This window comes from Gobius niger, assembly GCF_951799975.1.
Source record: "Gobius niger genome assembly, chromosome: 23".
NCBI classification, from domain to species: Eukaryota; Metazoa; Chordata; class Actinopteri; order Gobiiformes; family Gobiidae; genus Gobius; species Gobius niger.
The window spans coordinates 2,171,640-2,192,395 of record NC_136874.1 but is presented as its reverse complement, the minus strand read 5'-3'; the positions used below and the strand labels follow the sequence as shown (position 1 = coordinate 2,192,395).

The 20,756-nt window shown below is 43.6% G+C and overlaps 2 protein-coding genes and 1 long non-coding RNA gene across 3 annotated transcripts in view; 1 reads left to right on the top strand and 2 right to left on the bottom strand.

Annotated features, from left to right (window-relative positions):
• The window catches only part of pudp (pseudouridine 5'-phosphatase), a 312,024-nt gene that overhangs the window by 155,948 nt on the left and 135,320 nt on the right, over nt 1–20,756 (bottom strand). The gene's annotated exons all lie outside the window — the stretch shown is intronic.
• Nucleotides 1–20,756, top strand: part of LOC306982236 — a 173,021-nt gene that overhangs the window by 39,367 nt on the left and 112,898 nt on the right. The gene's annotated exons all lie outside the window — the stretch shown is intronic.
• nlgn4xa (neuroligin 4 X-linked a) overlaps nt 1–20,756 on the bottom strand; it is a 109,692-nt gene that overhangs the window by 51,144 nt on the left and 37,792 nt on the right. Inside the window, exon 3 of the mRNA XM_079582012.1 lies at nt 16,382–16,534. Within this exon, the coding sequence (XP_079438138.1) occupies nt 16,382–16,534 (153 nt within the window). The remainder of the gene's footprint in view (nt 1–16,381; nt 16,535–20,756) is intronic.

The window sequence follows — 20,756 nt, the reverse complement described above, 5'->3', positions numbered from 1 at the left end:
GCCGTAGTAAACAGCGGGAAAGCGGATCCGGCAGGTGTAAACAAAGCCTCGAGTCCCGCTTTAGTCCCGCTTTAATCCCGGGGTCGGGTTTCTCTGCGGCGGAACAGACCGATCCTTCTTTAAACTTTACAGACGCCGTTAGCTTTGATTACGCTCAATACAGGCTAATGTTACGGACGTTACTGGGAATTAAGAGGATGTTAGGCGGCAAAGTCAAAGGGACGAACAGAGGAAAACTTTCAGAGAGAAAGAATTCAATCTTGTAATGAGAGTTTGACTCCAGGATTTCTTTAAGTTCAACATTTCACCCGATAAACAAGCAGCAAGTCACTAAAGATATTGTTGCTAAGGCCTACAAAACTGATCGGAGATTTTTTTCCTCGTGTTTTTTCCACTCATAAGAGAACAGCGCCAGAAATCATTGTAAAAGGAACAAGAATTCTTGAAGCAGAGTTTGTTAAGTATTTAGGCGTAGTGTTGGACAGGACACTGTCGTTTAAAAAGCATGTTTCAAAACTGATAAAAACTGTCAAATTCAATTTATCGCAGTTCAGATATATTCGCCCTCAAATGAGCACAGACGCAGCCTGGCTTTACATGCAGACATGATATTTTCACACCCTACATATTGCATTACAACATGGTCTCCATCAACCAACACTGCATTAGGGCCGCCCCAAAGCCTGTACAAACAGCCACTGAACATTTTAGATAAAAAACCTGTTTCATAGCACTACTGTAACATTGTGAAGAAATACAAATTATTAACGTTTGAAAATTTCATTTTATTTTCGAATGTCAGTTTAGTGTTTAAAATTCTTCATGATTTGGCCCCACAGCCCCTGAGAATGTTTGTGAAACCTTGTGACGAGGCTGGACGTAGCACAACGCGAGCCTCGGCCAGAGGAGACTGTTCTGTAAACTTTAGATCCTCCACGTTTGGACAGAATTGTTTCTCTGTAAAAGCTGCAGGGATGTGGAACTGTTGGAGAGAGCAGCACTTTACAACAGTTCAGACTTAATCTGAAGAAGTGGTTGAAAGACGGTCAGATTTGTGAGCATTAACACGGGGGTAGTAGTAAATATGAGAAGGTACAAGTTTTTAAAAAACTGTATATAATTGTAATTGTAAATACTGTAAATATTGTATCTGAATGTTTGAGGTGATCCTTTTGCCAGTGCCTTATATGTATTTTATATTGTGAACGAACTCTATAGTCAGATGCTCATTGGTCACTGTTTAAACCTGCTGTCACTTTGCCTCTGCCCAGGGACCACAGATGAAAATGAGCTTGTAGCATCTCTGGTCTGTGCAACACATTTGTTGTGCAATGTCCCTGTCAAATAAATAAATAAATAAATAAATAAATAAATAAATAAATAAATAAATAAATAAATAAATAACAAATCTGTAAAATTGCACTTTTTGCCTTGTTTTTTGCATTGTCTTTTTTTCGTCTTATTTTAGGTGCTATTTTGTTGCTTTTTAATCACTTTTATGGATCTTTTTTGTTGCTTTTCATTATTATTTTTTCATTGTTTTTTTGTTGCTTTTTTAATATTTTTTTGTTGCTTTTTTAATCAATTTTTTGTCGTTTTTTTGTTGCTTTTTCATCCCTTTTTGTTGCTTGTTTTGTTGCTTTTCCATCCTCCATCTCATTATTGTCGCCATTTTGAGCTTTTAGATTTGGGTTTCCCTGTGGAAAATACAAGGCGGCGTTCATGTGCAATTTTCCACTCAGTCATTGGTATTGGTGGTATTAGCAATATTTCCCATCATTACCAGAGCACATGAAGGCAGCATAACACTACGGCAGTTTGACCTCTCACAGGTCAAACTAAAACTTCATTAACCCCATCCTGAGCTTAACAATGTCCGTGTCCCGAGAGAAAGAGATGAAGCTACACGGTCCTGCTGTGACGTGGGTCAGCACTCGCTCGGCCGTAATTGTGGTAACGTGACCAAAACAAAAGCACATGTTCACCCCCCACTACCTATACTTCGCTCATTTTACCCTTTTTCTTTTTTCTACCATTTTGTCCCACCTTTTCTCCCACAAATGTCCTGAACAGACAGAAAAAACACACTTTCCCCCAATTTTTAGCTTATTTTATCCCAATTGTTTTTCCATACATTTCTCCCTTTTTTCCTTTTACTTTCAACCCAATTTTTCCTACATTTCCCCCAAATTTTCCCATATTTTTTCCCAATTTTTTCCTTGTTTTTTCCTTATTTTAAATTTTAATTTATTTTTTCCCCCATTCCTCTCCTCGTTTTCCCCCATATTTTCTCCACATTTCTCGACATCAGAGACAAACTCGCTCTTGTAATTGTGCATAATCTTCCTATTTCAACACGACCTTGTAGACGTGTTGAAACGGGTCTGTACTGACCCGTCCACGTGAAACAGAAACCGTCCCGAAGTCTAGCATCTCCGTGTAGCTCCGTGTATCTCCGTGTAGCTCCGTGTAGCTCCGTGTAGCTCCGTGTAGCTCCGTGTAGCTCCGTGTAGCCCCGCGTGTGTGAGCAGCAGCTTGCGTGTTGGCGGCGTCACAGAGCTGAGCAGCGAGAGGCGTCCTGACAGCTGTCCACCCCACTGAGGCGTGATGGGGAGGGAATGCGAGCACTTTGGCCCTCGGGGGACACCGTACGGGCTCGTGTCAGTGGCAGCGATGATCCCGGCGACCGCGGGGCCCGGAATAACAAGTCTGAGCGGCGTGTGACGAGAGAGAGGACGGCTCACGAGGTGACTTTGCTCAGTCTTCGTCTTTATGTTACAGCGGAGGGAACACGGACACTTTACATACGGCCCCCCCACATCAGTGTAAGGCAGGGTGTCCAAACTACGGCCCGCGGGCCAACTGCGGCCAACTATTAACTGGCCCGCGACAAAGTCTAAACATATAATAACTAATAAAACATGCCTGAAGTGTTGCCTTGGCACATTCACGTATTTGTGAGTAATCTGTAAAAACTCTGATGGCGGCCATTTTAGGGATAGGTTTGCCTGAGTCCTCCTAGGAACGCCCCCACCTCCTGGAGACGCCTCCGAGCTTTCGTCACCAGCCGAGTAACCAACCAATAACCAAAGCTCGGAGGCGTCTCCAGGAGGTGGGGGCGTTCCTAGGAGGACTCAGGCAAACCTATCCCTAAAATGGCCGCCATCAGAGTTTTTACAGATTACTCAAAAATACGTGAATGTGCCAAGGCAACACTTCAGGCATGTTTTTAATGAGGGAATGACAGAATAACATGATGTAAAGCTTGAAAAAGTCAATTTTGCATAAAACCCCCCCCTTTAAAGTTTATTTCAAATAAAATCGATTCAAATCGTAATCGTCCAAACTGGGTAAAATGTATTTTTTTTTCCTTTTTCGTGGCCCTAACTGGACGTAAAGCACAATCACATTACAAAAGCTCTTGCCTATGCTTAATTTGAAAGCTAAGGCCTACAAAAGTGATCCTCAGTCTTTTATTGCATTGACGCCACGTTTTTGTCACATTTTTGTCGCTTTTCTGTTGCGTTTTCATCTTTGTTATTTTCACACTTGGAGAAAATTTCCTCAGTTCAGGCGGGGGTTAAGAGGTTCAATACTTTTACATTGATTTGCATCACTTTGAGACAATATTTTTTACATTTCTGACATTGAACTTGATGTATTTTTGATTGAAAGCAGAAACAGTCTCTGATCGAACATCATTAAACCAGATCATAAATGTTTTGCATGTTTTTGGAGAAGGAGGCGACTCTGTTTTTGGAGAATGAGGCGACTCTGAGGCTCTGACCTGGGACTGTGCTCGGTCCAGGCGGGGCTGAACAGGTTAAATCTACATGTGTATTTGGGGAGGTGAGCGGAGAGACGGGTGATTTATTGAGGTAAAGAGTGAAGCTGCTCATTCAGCCGCTCTCACACTCCGGCCTGTCGCCGCCGGCCTCACTTTAACTCACTAACAACAACAACATGTCAGCTCTGAACCACAGGAACATGGCAGAGGTGAGAGAAGCAAACAGGATGTGCCGTCCACCGTCTGGACTCGTCTCTGCACCGACAGCCACAACCGTCCTGCTCATTTGGAGGTTTGTATTAGTTCTGCAATAAAGCTGAGATTTAAGGAGTTTTAAAAGTTTTCTCCCTTAACACATTGAGGCCACGCGGTTTTGGGGATTTAGCTGTAGAGTGCAACAACAATTCAGACCATTTTTCATGATGTTTGTAGCACCACAGTGTATTCTATGTTATAGCTATGGACACATGCTGTGGCTCGTTTAAAAGGTGAGGCGCTAAAGGCTGCGCCGCTCGGGAGACAGTTTTTTAAGAAAAAGAGGCCGACTGAGGCGCGGTTCATTACAAGCAGCACTCGCGCTGCTCTTCTATGGTAACCTTCACATTATGTTCCTCTTTACATCGCGCTGCCTCGTCTTCTTTCTTAGAATCAACGTCAAATTGAAAACAAAAGCGAAGTTGCCTTGAAAAGTCTGAGCGCCGGTTACGCACGGGTTTACTTTGATACAGTAGATCAACGCTCACACTCCTAACACCAAAACAGTTTTCCATAAATAAACCACACGTGCCTCAAGTGCCACAACACCAGGTCTGATCTGAGTTTTAAGGAGACGTTTCCATCGTGTGTCAGTGTTTACCTCCTGATGATGCTCCTTGTGTGGCCACAGCTCAGTCCAAAAGAAAGAAGCACATTTCACATGGTGCAGAGCAACTTTTTTTCCCCAATTCAGCCGCTCCAAGAATCCTGCAGCTGTAGTGCAAATGTTCTAATACGCTACAGTTTTCTTGCTGCATAACTCTGCAACTCCTCCGCAGCCGATATGACAGTTTCTGATCAATTAAATCCTTTACATTTCGTAACTTTGTGCATTCGAACGGTGTCCAGCGCGAGGCCTCTCTGTCCCGCCCGCTCAGCTTGGATCTGCAGCAGTGGAGGGACAGTTTTATTTCTTTAATCTTTATTAAACATTGCGCTGCATCAGCATGTTACGCCAAGAGAACCCCCCCTCGCAACCCACCGCCTTCCGCAGGTCTGGGGAAAGCATGGGGAGGGGGCGGCACCACAACATCACAATGCGAGTCTGTCCCCCCTCCTGTCCTGCCCACTTTTTGGTATGACACTGAAGATTGCAGCTCCACCCGTCTGCGCAGTCTCTACAGCCTGCGGCATGAACCTCAAGATCTGGCCCCATGTGTATTAGAGTGTCTAGTTTCGTAGTAATAATAATAATAAAAAAACAGCAAAAACAAGTTTTTCCGTTTTTGTCACAGAGACATTAAAACATCTTAGTTTTAATGTCGGAGTAAAAAAAGAGGGATTTCTACATAACTACAGCATCTGCACTACAAAAAGTAAATATCAAGCATTGGCTTAAATGACTTGAATTGAGGAAATGCATCTTGTTTTGAGCGGTTTTCTCTCATTTAGACACTTTTCCTGATCGGACCAAGTTTACTTTGCTTGTTTGAGGACATTTCAGACCAGTTCTAGGGTAAATCTTTCTTGAAATAAGAAAGTAAAATTGCCAATGAGATAAGACCAATTTTCTTACCCCATTGGCAAAGAAAATGACCTGAAATAAGGACGAAATGTATCGAAACGAGTCAGAAACATCTCAGAACAAGTGAAATAATCCAGGACAAATGCCCAACAACTTCTTAATCAGTCAAAACAACTAAAATTTGGATTATTGTGCTCAAATTGTGATGTTTATACTGATCTAGTTAAATACTTTTTGCAGTGTGTCATTTTACAGACTTGGAGGTTGTTAGAGCTGCAGAACATCCAGAACCAGGAAAAACCACAATATTAGTCCAGTGCTCCGGTCTCTGCACTGGCTTCCTGTCACTCAGAGAATAGAGTTTAAAACAGCTCTGCCGTATGAACCATCTCAGGGAGGGTCTCCTGGTGGTTCCAGAGTCAATAATAAACACGCTGAGGCTGCGTTTCAGTTTCATGCAGCTAAAACTTTCATGAGGGCGCAGAGAGTAGAGCGGAGACACTTCACCCTCCCCACCTCCAGTGTCTGCGTGTGTGAATGAGAGCGTGAATGGGTGACTAGTTCTTTACTGTAAAGTGCTCTGAGTGCCTATAGCAGGTATGAAGGCGCTTTACACATGAGACCGCGAGGACGTGAGACAGGCCTATACATTTTATCTGCACTCCTGCCTTTTACTGTTGACGTTCTGTTGATTTGATCTGTTTTCTTGTAATTTCATGCAGCTGTGAAGCTCTTTGAATCACCTTGTGCATGAATTGTGCTCTACAAATAAACTTGCCTTGGATTTATTGAGCTTGATTCGCATTTTTACAGATTTGTTCACTTATAAATAGACAGAGATCCAAAATCCCTGTGAACAAAGGAACATAAAACCATATATTTAAACCTGGCTCTATCCATTATCATAAAAATGTGCATTAACCGATCACAGGGTAGTGCTGAGCTCTTTTTTTAATCAAATCAAGCAAACACAGGGCCCCCCGATGGCGTTTCAACCAAAAATCGGTGGATGACCCCAGAATACTTTGGGAAGCAGTTAAAGGCTGCATCCGCAATACTGCTGTAAGCTTTGCTTCCCAATTAAACAAAACAAAGAGACTAAAAGTTGAAGAGCTAGAAAGAGACATATCTGCTTTAGAAGAAGAAATGACCAACAAAATAACACCAGAAAACACTCAAAACCGTCAGGAAAAATGTGAACAATGAAGTGATCTGTTACGACAAAAAGCTGAATTTCAAATACAGCGTGCGAGGCAGAAACATTATTTAAATAGTTTAAGACCAAGCCGGCTTTTGGCGCTTAAAATTAGGAGTAATGAACAATTGGCTAATATCTCTGCTCTCACAACGGAAGAGGGTTCTGTGACCTCAGACCCTGCAGAAATTAATAACGTATTAAAACGTTTTTACAGTAAATTATACACTTCTGAAGTAGCTTACAATGAAAAGGCATGTAATGGCTTCTTAAATTCTCTAAATCTTTCGATATTAGAAATTGTTTAAGCTCCCCATGTGTTCCCAGAAGTAAATCTCCGTCAGGTTGAAGATTCGGTGATATATTCTGGCTCCTTCATCGCCTTAAGTGTCTGAACAGTAACCTGTCGACACACTGTGCACTCGTTACCTCTTCTTCTGCCCATTTCCTTCTGAGGAAGTGGGAAAACCATCGAACCGAGGAGCGCAGGAGGTAAAATTTATAGCGAAATCTCCCGGCTCCGACTCCCGCGGTCGGCTTCTCCTCGTCTGGACGTCTCTCTCTCTCTCTGTCTTCCCCCCGTTTTTCGACCTTGCTCTGGCTGACGTCTCGAGTCCTGACTGCGAGCGGAGCATTAGTCATCATCATTCGGCGCTAAATTAAAAACGACAAGCGGAGATTGGAACACGGAGGCGAAACAACTCAAGGTTACAAATCTACACAAGAGGAGGAAGATCCGCACCAGCCCGGAGTCAGGGATTTATGGCATGTATAGCAACATAGGCGGTTTAAAGACAAAAACGCAAATCCTCGTCTTTCACGCGATCATCCATTCACAAATACTGACATGTTTGGTATCCACGCGACGCACAGAATCCCCCCGACATCGCCCTTTAATCCAAATATGGGCATTTCCTTTGTGGGAGACGCCAGCCCCCAAAGTCCGCAGGGATATACACAAGCATGAGCATAACTAACACAACTTCAGGGTCGCTTTACTTCAACGTTTGCAACAATATCTCCACCTCAGTAGCTTCCACAGACTCCACACTTTACAGGCTTCGACTTAACAACATTTGGCAAAAGAATTTATCAATAACTAACTCCTGCCTGATTAATTTAGATTTGAACAAGAGGTCGAGCCTGTGTGTGAAGCTTCTCAACTGTACAATGTGTCTGTATTGAACCGTGACAGCAGGGGGCGCTGTATTAGAGGCACACTTGCGAGGGATCTCATTTGAAAGACAAAAATCTGCAGATTCCAAAACACAAAACGGTAAGTCTCTATCTCGTATAGTTCTGAAATTATATGCGAAAATCTGCAACTAAATATATCAAATACGATCCAGGGTGACTGACTTTCACCACGTTTGTTTTCTCAGCTCCTGAAGCCAAAGGAAGCTGTGGGAGGCTCGTCTTAAGGCTCTGACTGAGCTCTTTCCAAAGCACAGAGCGAGAAGTCGAGATCACTTTCAGCTCTGGAGATACCGGCCTCGCATTGACCTCTCGTTTGAACTGCAAAAAACATGGAGAAAGATGTATTCTTACAGATTTTAGTCTATATTATCTATATTTCAACACCTGTCCATAGGGGGCTTTTAGATAAAACACATAATTAAACAAGATAAGGCACATTTTACACGATTTGAGCCTTGGGGACGGTGTTAATATCAGTCTGCAGTTTCAGAGTGAGGAGAGAGTTCCACAGTGTCGCCTCTGAAGGAGAAGCTCGACTGTCCGAAAGATTTTCTAAACTTTAGGAGCTAAAATCCCCGCTGACTGAGGCTCAGGTGGAAGGTCTGAGAGAACCTGACGTCTCACCGTGAGGCCGGAGCGGTGACACAGCTGTTCTCTGAGGTTCCTTGTCAAAAATCTCAATTGCCTGTTTATACAGAGAAGTGACTGGTGTGACAGATGTGAATAAACCATTACATCCAGATATAATACAGCTTCTTATCAAACGAAAACAGTTCAAGATTTGACTTTCCTACAGATGTTAGTTACTTGGCTTTGAAACTTCAGGTGTTTGTCACCTGTTCGTTCGTTTATGAGATAATTTTCATTTCATATTTCATTGGACTACACTGCACTGCTGCTTTCTTCTTCTACACTTTTGCTTTTTTTTTTTCTATCTATTTATTTAGCACTTAAGCATACATTTGGATGTATGAATATACAACAAAATAATGAATAATAATAATAGCATGTGCATGGGAGAGGTAGAAGCCTATAGGCTTATAACAACCACTGCAAGTAAACAATGAAATAAGAATCAGAGTAATGTAAACCCACGCTAAGTCACTACATAGTACAAAAATACAGAGTCAAATACAAATACAACGTGTCAAATATACAACACTCGTACAATCATTTCCTTTATGAGTCTCTGCTCGGTACTCGGCACAAATACTCAGCCATTCACTTATGTTTTAGTTTGTTTTTATACATGTATAATGAGGTGGATGAATCTAGAAGATGGATCTGTCTGTTCCAGACTTTAACTCCATCATATCTGACTGACTGCTGATCACGAGATGTTTTATATAACGGCAGATGTTTTACAGCCTGCCTTGTAGAATAACGATGAACATGATCATTATGCACAAAATAATGTTTTATATACGAAGGCCAGTCCTCATCATAAAGTGATATAAATACAAAGGCACAAATCATTAAAGTATTTATATAAAAATGTTCAAGAGTTTCATTTAAAAAAACAACTTGGAGCATCAGGTTTGGAAAGAGTAGCTATACTTAACTATACTTTCTATGTCAGACATTCATTGTTCAGCTCAGGAAGGACTTGCTTGTATCTAAAGTCAATGTCGACCATATCATTTATTATGTTCTGTAAATGTATATTGAATTGAATATGGGGAAGGCACTTATCAGCTTATTGCTTCAGCCGACTCCATTTTGAGCATCCACACTGTGTGGATTTTAGATAAAATTGCTCAAACTAAACTAAACATTTGCAGCTTTGACACATGAGAAAGCTCTGGCAATTATATCCCGGGACTATGATTCTGTCTAATGAACATTAAAGCCATTCTAACTCAAAAAACAACTTATTTTCACATTGCCCCGTGATGCACCGAATCGTGAGCTGAACCATGACACTCTTAATATTTAGTCGGCCATTTTTTCCTCATAAAATGCCAGAACACATTCTCTCTCACATCAATAATCTTTAGCTAAAGCTTCAGAATGATTATTACAGTTTTGGGGGCGGTTTCGGTGTCAGAACATGTTTAAATGAGCGAACAGTCCAGTCCAGTGCAGCTCGTCCCGCTCTAAGCCGCTCTGATTGGATCGAAGGCGACAGGACACCGGCTAATGTATTCCGTATCCGCTCTAAATCCGAAATGACGCACGCTGTAATGTATTCCCCCCCTGACTGTCCGTCGCCGCCGCCGCCGCCGCCATCGCCGTCCCGGTGACGTGGCTCATTATACGGGCGGGACGGGAGGGAGGGACAGCTGCGTTTCACATCAGCCTCGGGGACGGGAAAAGTCACGGCAAACGACTGAGGAAGACAAGTGAGAAGTGGGTCACGCCGGGTAAATACGACGACTTTTCTGACAGGGACGGCGAGGAGACGAAGAGGAGACGGAGGATTTTAGATGTACAAAAAGGTTCAGTGCACAGATGAGGAGCAAAAAGAGACTTATAATGGAGAAACTAAGCAACAGCTGCACAAGAGGCTCTACCAACACTGCAGAGAAAGCTCTAAGGAAGTAAGGAAGGAAAGAAGGAAGGAAGGAAGCAGTGTTAATTTTGAAAACATATTTTAATTTAGTTTTAGTCTTAGTCTTTTGACGAAAATGTAATTAAATTTTTGTCTAGTTTTAGTCGACTAAAATTGCAAGTTAATTTAGTTGACTGAATTTAAGACTAATTTAGTCGACTTTGCATTGATATTATTCATTATAATCATATTTAATCTTGTTCCTCTGCTTCATGGAGCTGCTCCACATGAACAAAGCTCAGAGCTGATCCTTTGGCAGTGAATTTACATGATCTGAGGCTCTTTCAGACGCTCAATACAAGTTTGGATGATTTTAGTCTCTCCTTTTCATTTTTATTTAGTCTGATTTTAGTCGACTAAAATATCTGGACATTTTAGTCATAGTTTTAGTCTCATGAGAAACTTTTAATTTAGTTTTAGTCCAATTTTAGTCGGAAAAAATATCACTTTGACTAAAATTAAGACTAAATATTTTAGTCGACGAAATTAACACTGGAAGGAAGGAAGGAAGGAAAGAAGCAAGTACAGAAAGAAAGAAAGAAAGAAAGAAAGAAAGAAAGAAAGAAAGAAAGAAAGAAAGAAAGAAAGAAAGAAAGAAAGAAAGAAAGAAAGAAAGAAAGAAAGAAAGAAAGAAAGAAAGAAAGAAAGAAAAAGCAAGCAAAGAAGGAATGATGGATAGAAGGTCCTCAAGTTGAATCACTTTGTCGCACATTCGCCCTGTGTAAATAATACAATAAACATCGTAAAGGGGAGAGTTTGATCTGTTTTCTTACTGTCACATTAAAACCAAGATGTTAATGGAGAAAACTAGCAAAAAATCACACTGACCACCATCTACTATCTGCTTTAAGTTACCAACTAAAAGGTTCAGATTCTTCAAAGGGATATTTCAGGATTTTTGACAAAGGGCCTCATATAGTTATCCACAGTATTGTTGTTTTCTGGAGATATATTTGAGTTTAGTGGTGCTAGGCTAGTGCTATGCTAACGCTAGGCTAGTGCATGTCTATGGTAACTAGTAGCCTGCATTCAAAACCTCTTCAAAATCATGGGGTCGCCCTCCAAACGTTGCCATAGCTGTTTTGAATGCAGGCTACTAGTTACCATAGACATGCACTAGCCTAGCATTAGCATAGCACTAGCCTAGCACCACTAAACTCAAATATATCTCCAGAAATCAACACCACCCTGGATAACTACGAGATGAGGCCCTTCCTCCAGTTAAGGCGGGGCTTAGGAGGCGGGGCTTAAGAGGTTAAAGGCGAGTTAACAATAGAGTCTCAAGTCCGAAGCTAAATCTCAGCCTCGCCCTGAAACGAACTCATCCGGCCTCATCTTTCCGGCTCCGTCAGAACTAAAGAAGTTGGAAATTCCTCTCCTCAAAAAGTGAACGCCACAAAGCCCCGCCTCCTCGCAGCTCCTTATGTAGGCCACAGCTCCCCCTCTTACACAACGCCTCCTCGCCGCCGGTCTGTTTTTCCCCGGGACCGCGAGTGTTTTGCCGCTCGGTGACAGCTCCTTATTTTGAGTCGTGTCAATTAGCGAGAGACGCCAGACGCCGGAATATATATCTCCGCGCTGTAGCTCCCACTTTTCTCTGCCTTTTTTCTCCCGGAGGTTGCCTTTTTTTGTATTTTCTCATCGCTGAATGCAAATAGCGCTTCCCTTCTCTTCCTCTTCGCCGCCGCAGCGAAGACTCCTGCAAAGCACCAACTCCCAGCGGCGCCCACTCGACTAAATATAGGAGCGGAGACAGGTTACAGCAGATGTGAGGGGGCGGGGGGGGGCAGAGGGGGGGGGCATGTCGGGCCGAGAGGGTGAGGCCGGTGAAGCCATGAATTATGAACTCATTGGAAGAAGGGATGGGCACTGTTGTATTGTTTTAGATACCAGTACTTTAATGATACTTGGTTTTTCGATTTGTCGTCTAGAACCAGAAAACAGATCAATAATGTGTGGAAGATCTGCAAATGTGCAATATCTCCAATGTCGAGAAATGTGTGAGAAATAAGGAATAATTACGGAAAAATAGTGCAAAAAAGTGGAGCAAAAATAGGGAAAATATTTGTAGAAAAAAAACGAGATTTAAAACATTAGGAAAATGAGAAAACCTGTGCAAAAAAGGAAAGAAACGAAGATCTAGCAAAGACCTGACAAAGACCGGACCAAGGTCATAAAGGTCTGTGATGCTGCAGCAGAAGCTCATGTAATAGACTTAATATATGAACAAAGAGGAACAAAGACAACACATCGCAACAGGAATACTCTGAAAATAACGTTATATTCAGCAAGAATCAAAAAGGATGAATTAATACTTGATTAAACGTCTCTTTAAACTCTTCAAACCCTCCTCGACCGAGCACATTTCCTCCAGTTGGTCGATCAAGATCTAAGAGCTTCAAAACAGCAACGAAAACAGGAGGAAAAGTGACAAAAAAGCTAACGGAGACCTGGACCAAACCTGACGAAGACCTGGCCAAGACCTGACCACGACCTGATGAAGAACTGACGAAAACCTGGCAAAAACTAGATTTAAAAAAATGTAGAAAATGAGAAAGAAAAATATTGTGAGAAATAGGGCAAAAATTTGGCAAAAAATAGAAACAAAACTTTCTTTAATGCTGCCCCGGGACCAACAGCATCAAAACTAGGATCTAAAGATATATTTTTCTTACGGTATACTGCTTTCAATACTTTTGTTTTCTTAATACCAGCAGTACCCGAAATTTGTATAACTCTGTGGAGCCTCTGCTCTCCAATACGCTGCCGCGTGCTGCAGTGTTGTTTTCGTCAACGAAGACGATAACGTTATCTATTTGTTGACGGCCCTTTTTTTAATGACGATAACGTAACGATGACGAGCTGAAATGAGCTGTTTGGGGACGAGAACATGACGAGACGTTTATGAGTTTACGTCAATGAGACGAGACAAAAATGGGAGAAAGTTTTTGGTCCGATCGTTTGTGTGTGGAGTGAGAGAACACATGGTAAACGTGACCCGGAGCTGCTCGTGATGCGGCAGCGGCGCCTCTTCCTCTCTCTCTCCCCGGGGCGTGCGGTCACTGCTCGTACATCCTCCTCGGAGCGTCTGACGTCCAGGTCACAGGGACTTTGTTGTTTCTCAGGACAGTTTTCAAAACCGTGGCGTATGAACTCAGAAAGCACGTTGAGGTCGGCTACGTGTGTGCAGACAGCGCTGTGGGTAAAAAATAAATAAATCTGGAAGCGACGATCAGAGGACGAGGAGAGCGGGCGCTTTTGGGAAAAGTCCTGCTCACAGTCGGCCGACCACTTCTGCCAGTGCCTATCGTGGTGTCATCTGTTTGTCAACAGCCAATAGAAGCTTTTATTTATCCCAATTTCCAAGACTTATCGAAATTAATTATAACTTCTTATAATGAAACAGACAAAAACTTGACAAAACCCTTTTTCATTTTCGTCTGACTAAAACGTGACTAAAACTATCACATTTTGAAATGACTAAAATGTGACTAAACCTAAAAGCATTTTCGTCCAAAAGACTAAGACTAAAATTAAAAGGGCCAAAAACAACACTGGTGCTGGAGGACCAGCTCCGGACTGTGGAGGAGGTGAGGGACAGGAGGGTGGACAAGCTCACCTCCATCATGGACAACACCTCCCACCCACTGCACGGGACTGTAAGGAGCTGAGCAGCTCTTTCAGTGGCAGACTGAGACCCCCAGGTCCTTTATCCACTGCTGTCAGACTGAACAACAGGACTGTGAAGTAACATGAGCAATAAATAATAAGTACATGCGTCACTTTATCAACCACTGGCTCTATGACAGTAAACCTGCACTGCTAACACCAACATGCTTCTTATTATAGTCTGTTTATTTTCATTTCTTATTGTTTATATTTCTTTCTGTTTACTCATTGTATCAAACTGTTTCCTGTCTTTTCTGCCGACTGAAACAAGTGAGATCAGTGAAGTCTCATCTCACAGCCACAGATCAACCGTGTGACATGTTTGTGAAAGGCTTTTGTTGGTTATAAACTCGAACATCATCAAAGCAGATCAAGACCGAGAGATTCGCCGCCAAGTTGTAGAGACAAAACCCCGCCCCCAAAACGATCACTGTCCAATCACGTCTCACAGCAGCCCCGGATCTCCTCCCGCAGTTTTCACATTGTGTTTAACAGTGGCCCCGGTGCGGGAAACAGACCGGCTTTATTTCATCCACGCACTGAAACACACACACACCGAAGCCCGACGTAAACACACGGAGCCAAAACAACCCAGAGCACAAAATATCTGATAACGTACGACTGCAGCACCTCTCGCTCGCACAGGTGCAACCACTTAAAATGTTTACTCGCACACTCTCGGAAAAACAGCCGCAGTCTCCAGCAGAAAGAGAAGCTGAGCGTCTAAAGCACACGGAGTAACCTGGGCTGCTGTTAAAGCTGTGATAGAGTTTATCATAAAGGTCTCACTGTGATGCTGTAGAAGCTGAAGCTCATGGAACAGACTGAATATATGAACAAAGAGGAACTAAAACACAACAGGAATGCTCTGAAAACGACGTTATATTCAGCAAGAATGAATTAATACTTGATTAAACTTCTCTTTAATCTCTTAAAACCCTCCTCGACCGAGCACATTTTCTCCAGTTTGTCTCCGAGTTCTAAGAGCTTCAAAACAGCAACGAAAACGAGGATGAAAAACACAACAAAACATGAGAAAAAAGCAAAAGAAATGTCACGAAAAGCTGGCGAAGACCTGACGAAAAGCCTGATGAAAAACCTGATGAAAACCTGATGAAGACCTGACGAAAAGCCTATGGAAAACTTGGTGAAGGCCTGACGAATACCTGACAAAGACCTAATGAAAACTTGGCTAAGACCTGATGATAACCTGATGAAGACCTGATGAAAAGCTGGCTAAGACCTGATGAAAACCTTGCGAAGACCTGATGAAAAACCTGATGAAGACCTGATGAAAACCTGGACCAAACCTGACGAAGACCTAATGAAGACCTGACGAAGACCTGATGAAAACCTGGCTAAGACCTGATGAAAACCTGGCTAAGACCTAACAAAGACTGGATGAAAACCTGGCTAAGACCTAACAAAGACTGGATGAAAACCTGGCTAAGACCTAACAAAGACTGGATGAAAACCTGGCTAAGACCTGACGAAGACCTAATGAAGACCTGACAAAGACCTGAGAAAGACCTGACAAAAACCTGATGAAAACCTGACAAAGACCTAATGAAGACCTGACGAAAAGCCTAAAGAAAACTTTAGGCTTAAAGAAAACTTTAGGCTTTTCGTCAGGTTTTCCTCACGAAGACCTGAGGAAAACCCGGCTAAGACCTGTCGAAACCGGACGAAGACCGGATGGCGACCTGCAAGAAACCTGACAAAAAACCTGACGAAAACCTGACAAAGACCTGACAAAGACCTGACGAAAACTTGGCAAAGACCTGACGAAGACCTTGTGAAGACCTGAAGAAGACCTGACAAAGACCTGACGAAAACATGACAAAAAGTTCCGACCACTTTTGCAGATCTTAGCTTTCAAATGAGCCGTCACACAAGAGCCAAGCTCTCCACTCGAGAACCTTTCAGACGTGTGTAAACCCAAACTGGAGAAAAAGCTCTCGGTTAAAGCTAAAGCAAACGTACGAACCATCTGCTTTGAACAAGTCGCTCTAGAACCAAAGTCTGCTGGAAGAAAAGCCTCGTTCTCGGTATCGGAGAGAACGGGATGAAAGTATCAGTGAATCAAACACAGCAAAGCCACAACGAGATCCACATGGGAAAATATATCAGAGCTTTGTACATTTCATGCAACAACCACAGCCGGTCCATCAGCAGCAGCAGCAGCAGTAATCATAGCAGTAGTAGTAGTAGTAGTAGTAGTAGTAGTAGCAGTAGTAGTAGTAGTAGTAGTAGCAGTCTTACCCAGCACTCCCAGCCTGTAGTTGAGCGTGATGACGATGACGTTTCCGTAACTGGCCAGGATGCTCCCGTCGATCATGTTCCCGGTGCCTTCGAGGTACGAGCCGCCGTGGATGTAAACCATCACCGGCTTCAGACCGTTCTCGTCGTGGATGTCTGCGCAAAAACAAGGAGGGGGGTCAGAGGTCAAGGGTCAAGCTAACGTGTGTCGCTAGAGAGTTAGAGAACTGAAAACAACACATGTGAGTTGTTTTGACGAGTTAAGATGCAGTTTTCAATACATTTCGTCCTTTTTTCAGATACTTTTCTTTGCCAGTGGGGTAAGAAAACTGGTCTTGTCCAGTTGGCAGTTTTACTTTCGTATTTCAGACGAGATTAACCTTAGAACTCGTCTGAAATGTCCTCAAACAAGTAAAAGAACTTGTGCAAGATCAGAAAAAAGTCTAAATGCGTGAAAACCGCTCAAAACAAGATACAATTCCTCAAGTCGTTTAAGTCAATGCTCGATATTGACTTTTTGCAGTGTAGTTGGAGACTTGAGTCGCAACTGGTCATGGAAGCAAGTCTCCAGGTCGTCTCAGTATAAACAGTTTTGAAGAGACAGAAACGGCACTCGAGAACAGAAGTGCGGGTTTCCCGCTTGGAGAGAGTTTACGTGATGATTAGCCCCGGATATACGTAGTTTTTGTAACAAAAGCCGCATTTGCCAGAACAACGACTCTCCCCAGTGAAGTGGAGGCTTTAACACACACAGCCCCCGTGTCACTGGTAATGCAGAAATGTTTACATTTACGACGTTACGCTCGTGTACAGGTGGTAAACTTATTTGGTAAACCAAATAAGTAGCGAGCAGAGAGATTTTATTTTATTTGTTTGAAATACACCGGATCTTCTTTCCTCACGAGACCCGACTTCCTGCTTGGCTCGTGTTTTTCTGTCAGCTTGATCCGCGGGGGCAAAAATAGACTTCTTGTGGATTCTTTCTGTTGACGCCGGACGGCCTCGGTAGCCGGACCCGGACTTTGCGGAGCAGTGTGAGTCTGCAGCATTGGTTTGAATGACTTTCTAAGTTCGCGGATGCCGTACCGGACCTTAAACGGATTTAATGTGAGCCGGGGGAAGATCTCTTTGGTCTCCAACAGGTCTCGGAGACACTGCAGGGACATCGTAGAAACATCTCACAGGTTGAGGACGACAAATAGTGTTCGACACGACTGCTTGAGACCGCAGAGACCTCTCAGAGACTATTTGAAGTCTCCATGTGGTCTCAGCTGAAATGGAACCTGTTTGTTTTCACTGAGACGACCTGCAGACTCGCCTCATCTCCAGGAGACGCATCAGAGGCATCAGAGAGGCTCTTACCAGGGGCGGATGATCTTCTTTTCTGCTCATTTTCACGCAGAAGGGGGGCGGGGCCTCTGCTAGATTGCGCTAACCATAACCATATCCACATTCAGTCTTTGTGCAAACAGACTTTTAACAGTTTCAGAGCACTTCACGTCACTAAACTCTGCAGAGCGTCTTAAACGTCCAGCGCTGCGGCCCGTCCTCGCCGCCCTTCAACGTAAATATTTAACGCCGCGCTGTCAAACTCCCAGTGGCTTCGCTCCAACTTCCAACAGCGTCTCGTGCATCTTTAATTCTGTTCGCTTTGTCCGGGACGCGGAGGTTAACCTGACGCCGCTGTCCCTGGTGCTGAAATCCACCATCACGGCTCTGCTAATGATACGCTTTACATTTACATTTCCCGACCACGATAAGCAGCTCCAGTGACAAGACGGCGACACGGGAACGCGCTTCACGTCAGCCTGAGTGAAAACACACTTTCCCGACCGCGGCGCCGGTTTTAATTAACCGGACACGGAAACATGAGCACATCTCGGCAATTTGAGCTTCACTCCGGCGGCCGGCAGTGCGTGAGGGAGTGGATTTGGGAGTTTATTCATTTAAACTCCGTGTTAATTCATGCGCCCTGTGGATATTATATTTATTTATATCTGTAGCCGCTGCGGCCGCACACAAAGGAAATGACCATATTTGGATTACAGCGTCATGTCGGAATAGAACGAAACAAGATCCAAAACAGAAAAAACTTGCAACACATTTATTCCTCATATTTATGTCAGTAAGTTTCAAATTAAAATCTCTACATTTAAAAAGTTTGTCTATTCACCTGAACCTATAAATAAAGTGGGTTGGCTTTAGCCCTGGTTTAGCCCGGGTTTAGTCCTGGTTCAGGCCGGGTTTAGTCCTGGTTTAGCCCTAGTTTAGCCCTAGTTTAGCCCTAGTTTAGCCCTAGTTTAGTCCTAGTTTAGTCCTAGTTTAGCCCTGGTTCAGCCCTAGTTTAGCCCTAGTTCAGCCCTGGTTCAGCCCTAGTTTAGCCCTGGTTCAGCCCTAGTTTAGCCCTAGTTTAGCCCTAGTTTAGTCCTGGTTCAGCCCTTGTTCAGCCCTAGTTTAGCCCTAGTTTAGCCCTAGTTTAGCCCTGGTTCAGCCATAGTTTAGCCCTAGTTTAGCCCTGGTTCAGCCATAGTTTAGCCCTAGTTTAGCCCTAGTTTAGTCCTGGTTCAGCCATAGTTCAGCCCTAGTTTAGCCCTAGTTTAGCCCTGGTTTAGCCCTGGTTCAGCCCGGGTTTAGTCCTGGTTTATCCCTGGTTCAACCCGGGTTTAGTCCTGCTTTAGTCCTGCTTTAGTCCTGCTTTAGTCCTGCTTTAGTCCTGCTTTAGTCCTGCTTTAGCCCTGCTTTAGCCCTGCTTTAGTCCTGCTTTAGTCCTGCTTTAGCCCTGCTTTAGCCCTGCTTTAGTCCTGCTTTAGTCCTGCTTTAGTCCTGCTTTAGCCCTGCTTTAGTCCTGCTTTAGTCCTTGTTTAGTCCTGCTTTAGTCCTGCTTTAGTCCCGCTTTAGTCCCGCTTTAGCCCTGCTTTAGCCCTGCTTTAGTCCTGCTTTAGTCCTGCTTTAGCCCTGCTTTAGCCCTGCTTTAGTCCTGCTTTAGTCCTGCTTTAGCCCTGCTTTAGCCCTGCTTTAGCCCTGCTTTAGTCCTGCTTTAGTCCTGCTTTAGTCCTGCTTTAGCCCTGCTTTAGCCCTGCTTTAGTCCTGCTTTAGTCCTGCTTTAGTCCTGCTTTAGTCCTGCTTTAGCCCTGCTTTAGTCCTGCTTTAGTCCTTGTTTAGTCCTGCTTTAGTCCTGCTTTAGTCCTGGTTTAGTCCTGCTTTAGTCCTGCTTTAGTCCTGCTTTAGTCCTGCTTTAGTCCTGCTTTAGCCCTGCTTTAGTCCTGCTTTAGTCCTTGTTTAGTCCTGCTTTAGTCCTGCTTTAGCCCTGCTTTAGTCCTGCTTTAGTCCTGGTTTAGTCCTGCTTTAGTCCTGCTTTAGTCCTGCTTTAGTCCTGCTTTAGTCCTGCTTTAGCCCTGCTTTAGTCCTGCTTTAGTCCTTGTTTAGTCCTGCTTTAGTCCTGCTTTAGCCCTGCTTTAGTCCTTGTTTAGTCCTGCTTTAGTCCTGCTTTAGTCCTGCTTTAGTCCTGCTTTAGTCCTGGTTTAGTCCTGCTTTAGTCCTGCTTTAGTCCTGCTTTAGTCCTGCTTTAGTCCTGCTTTAGCCCTGCTTTAGTCCTGCTTTAGTCCTTGTTTAGTCCTGCTTTAGTCCTGCTTTAGCCCTGCTTTAGTCCTGCTTTAGTCCTGCTTTAGTCCTGCTTTAGTCCTGCTTTAGCCCTGCTTTAGTCCTGCTTTAGTCCTTGTTTAGTCCTGCTTTAGTCCTGCTTTAGCCCTGCTTTAGTCCTGCTTTAGTCCTGCTTTAGTCCTGCTTTAGCCCTGCTTTAGTCCTGCTTTAGTCCTGCTTTAGCCCTGCTTTAGTCCTGCTTTAGTCCTTGTTTAGTCCTGCTTTAGTCCTGCTTTAGTCCTGCTTTAGTCCTGCTTTAGTCCTGCTTTAGTCCTGCTTTAGTCCTGCTTTAGTCCTGCTTTAGCCCTGCTTTAGTCCTGCTTTAGTCCTTGTTTAGTCCTGCTTTAGTCCTGCTTTAGTCCTGGTTTAGTCCTGCTTTAGTCCTGCTTTAGTCCTGCTTTAGTCCTGCTTTAGTCCTGCTTTAGCCCTGCTTTAGTCCTGCTTTAGCCCTGCTTTAGCCCTGCTTTAGTCCTGCTTTAGTCCTGCTTTAGTCCTGGTTTAGTCCTGGTTTAGTCCTGCTTTAGCCCTGCTTTAGTCCTGGTTTAGTCCTGCTTTAGCCCTGCTTTAGCCCTGCTTTAGTCCTGCTTTAGTCCTGCTTTAGTCCTGCTTTAGTCCTGCTTTAGCCCTGCTTTAGTCCTGCTTTAGTCCTGCTTTAGTCCTGCTTTAGCCCTGCTTTAGTCCTGCTTTAGCCCTGCTTTAGCCCTGCTTTAGTCCTGCTTTAGTCCTGCTTTAGTCCTGC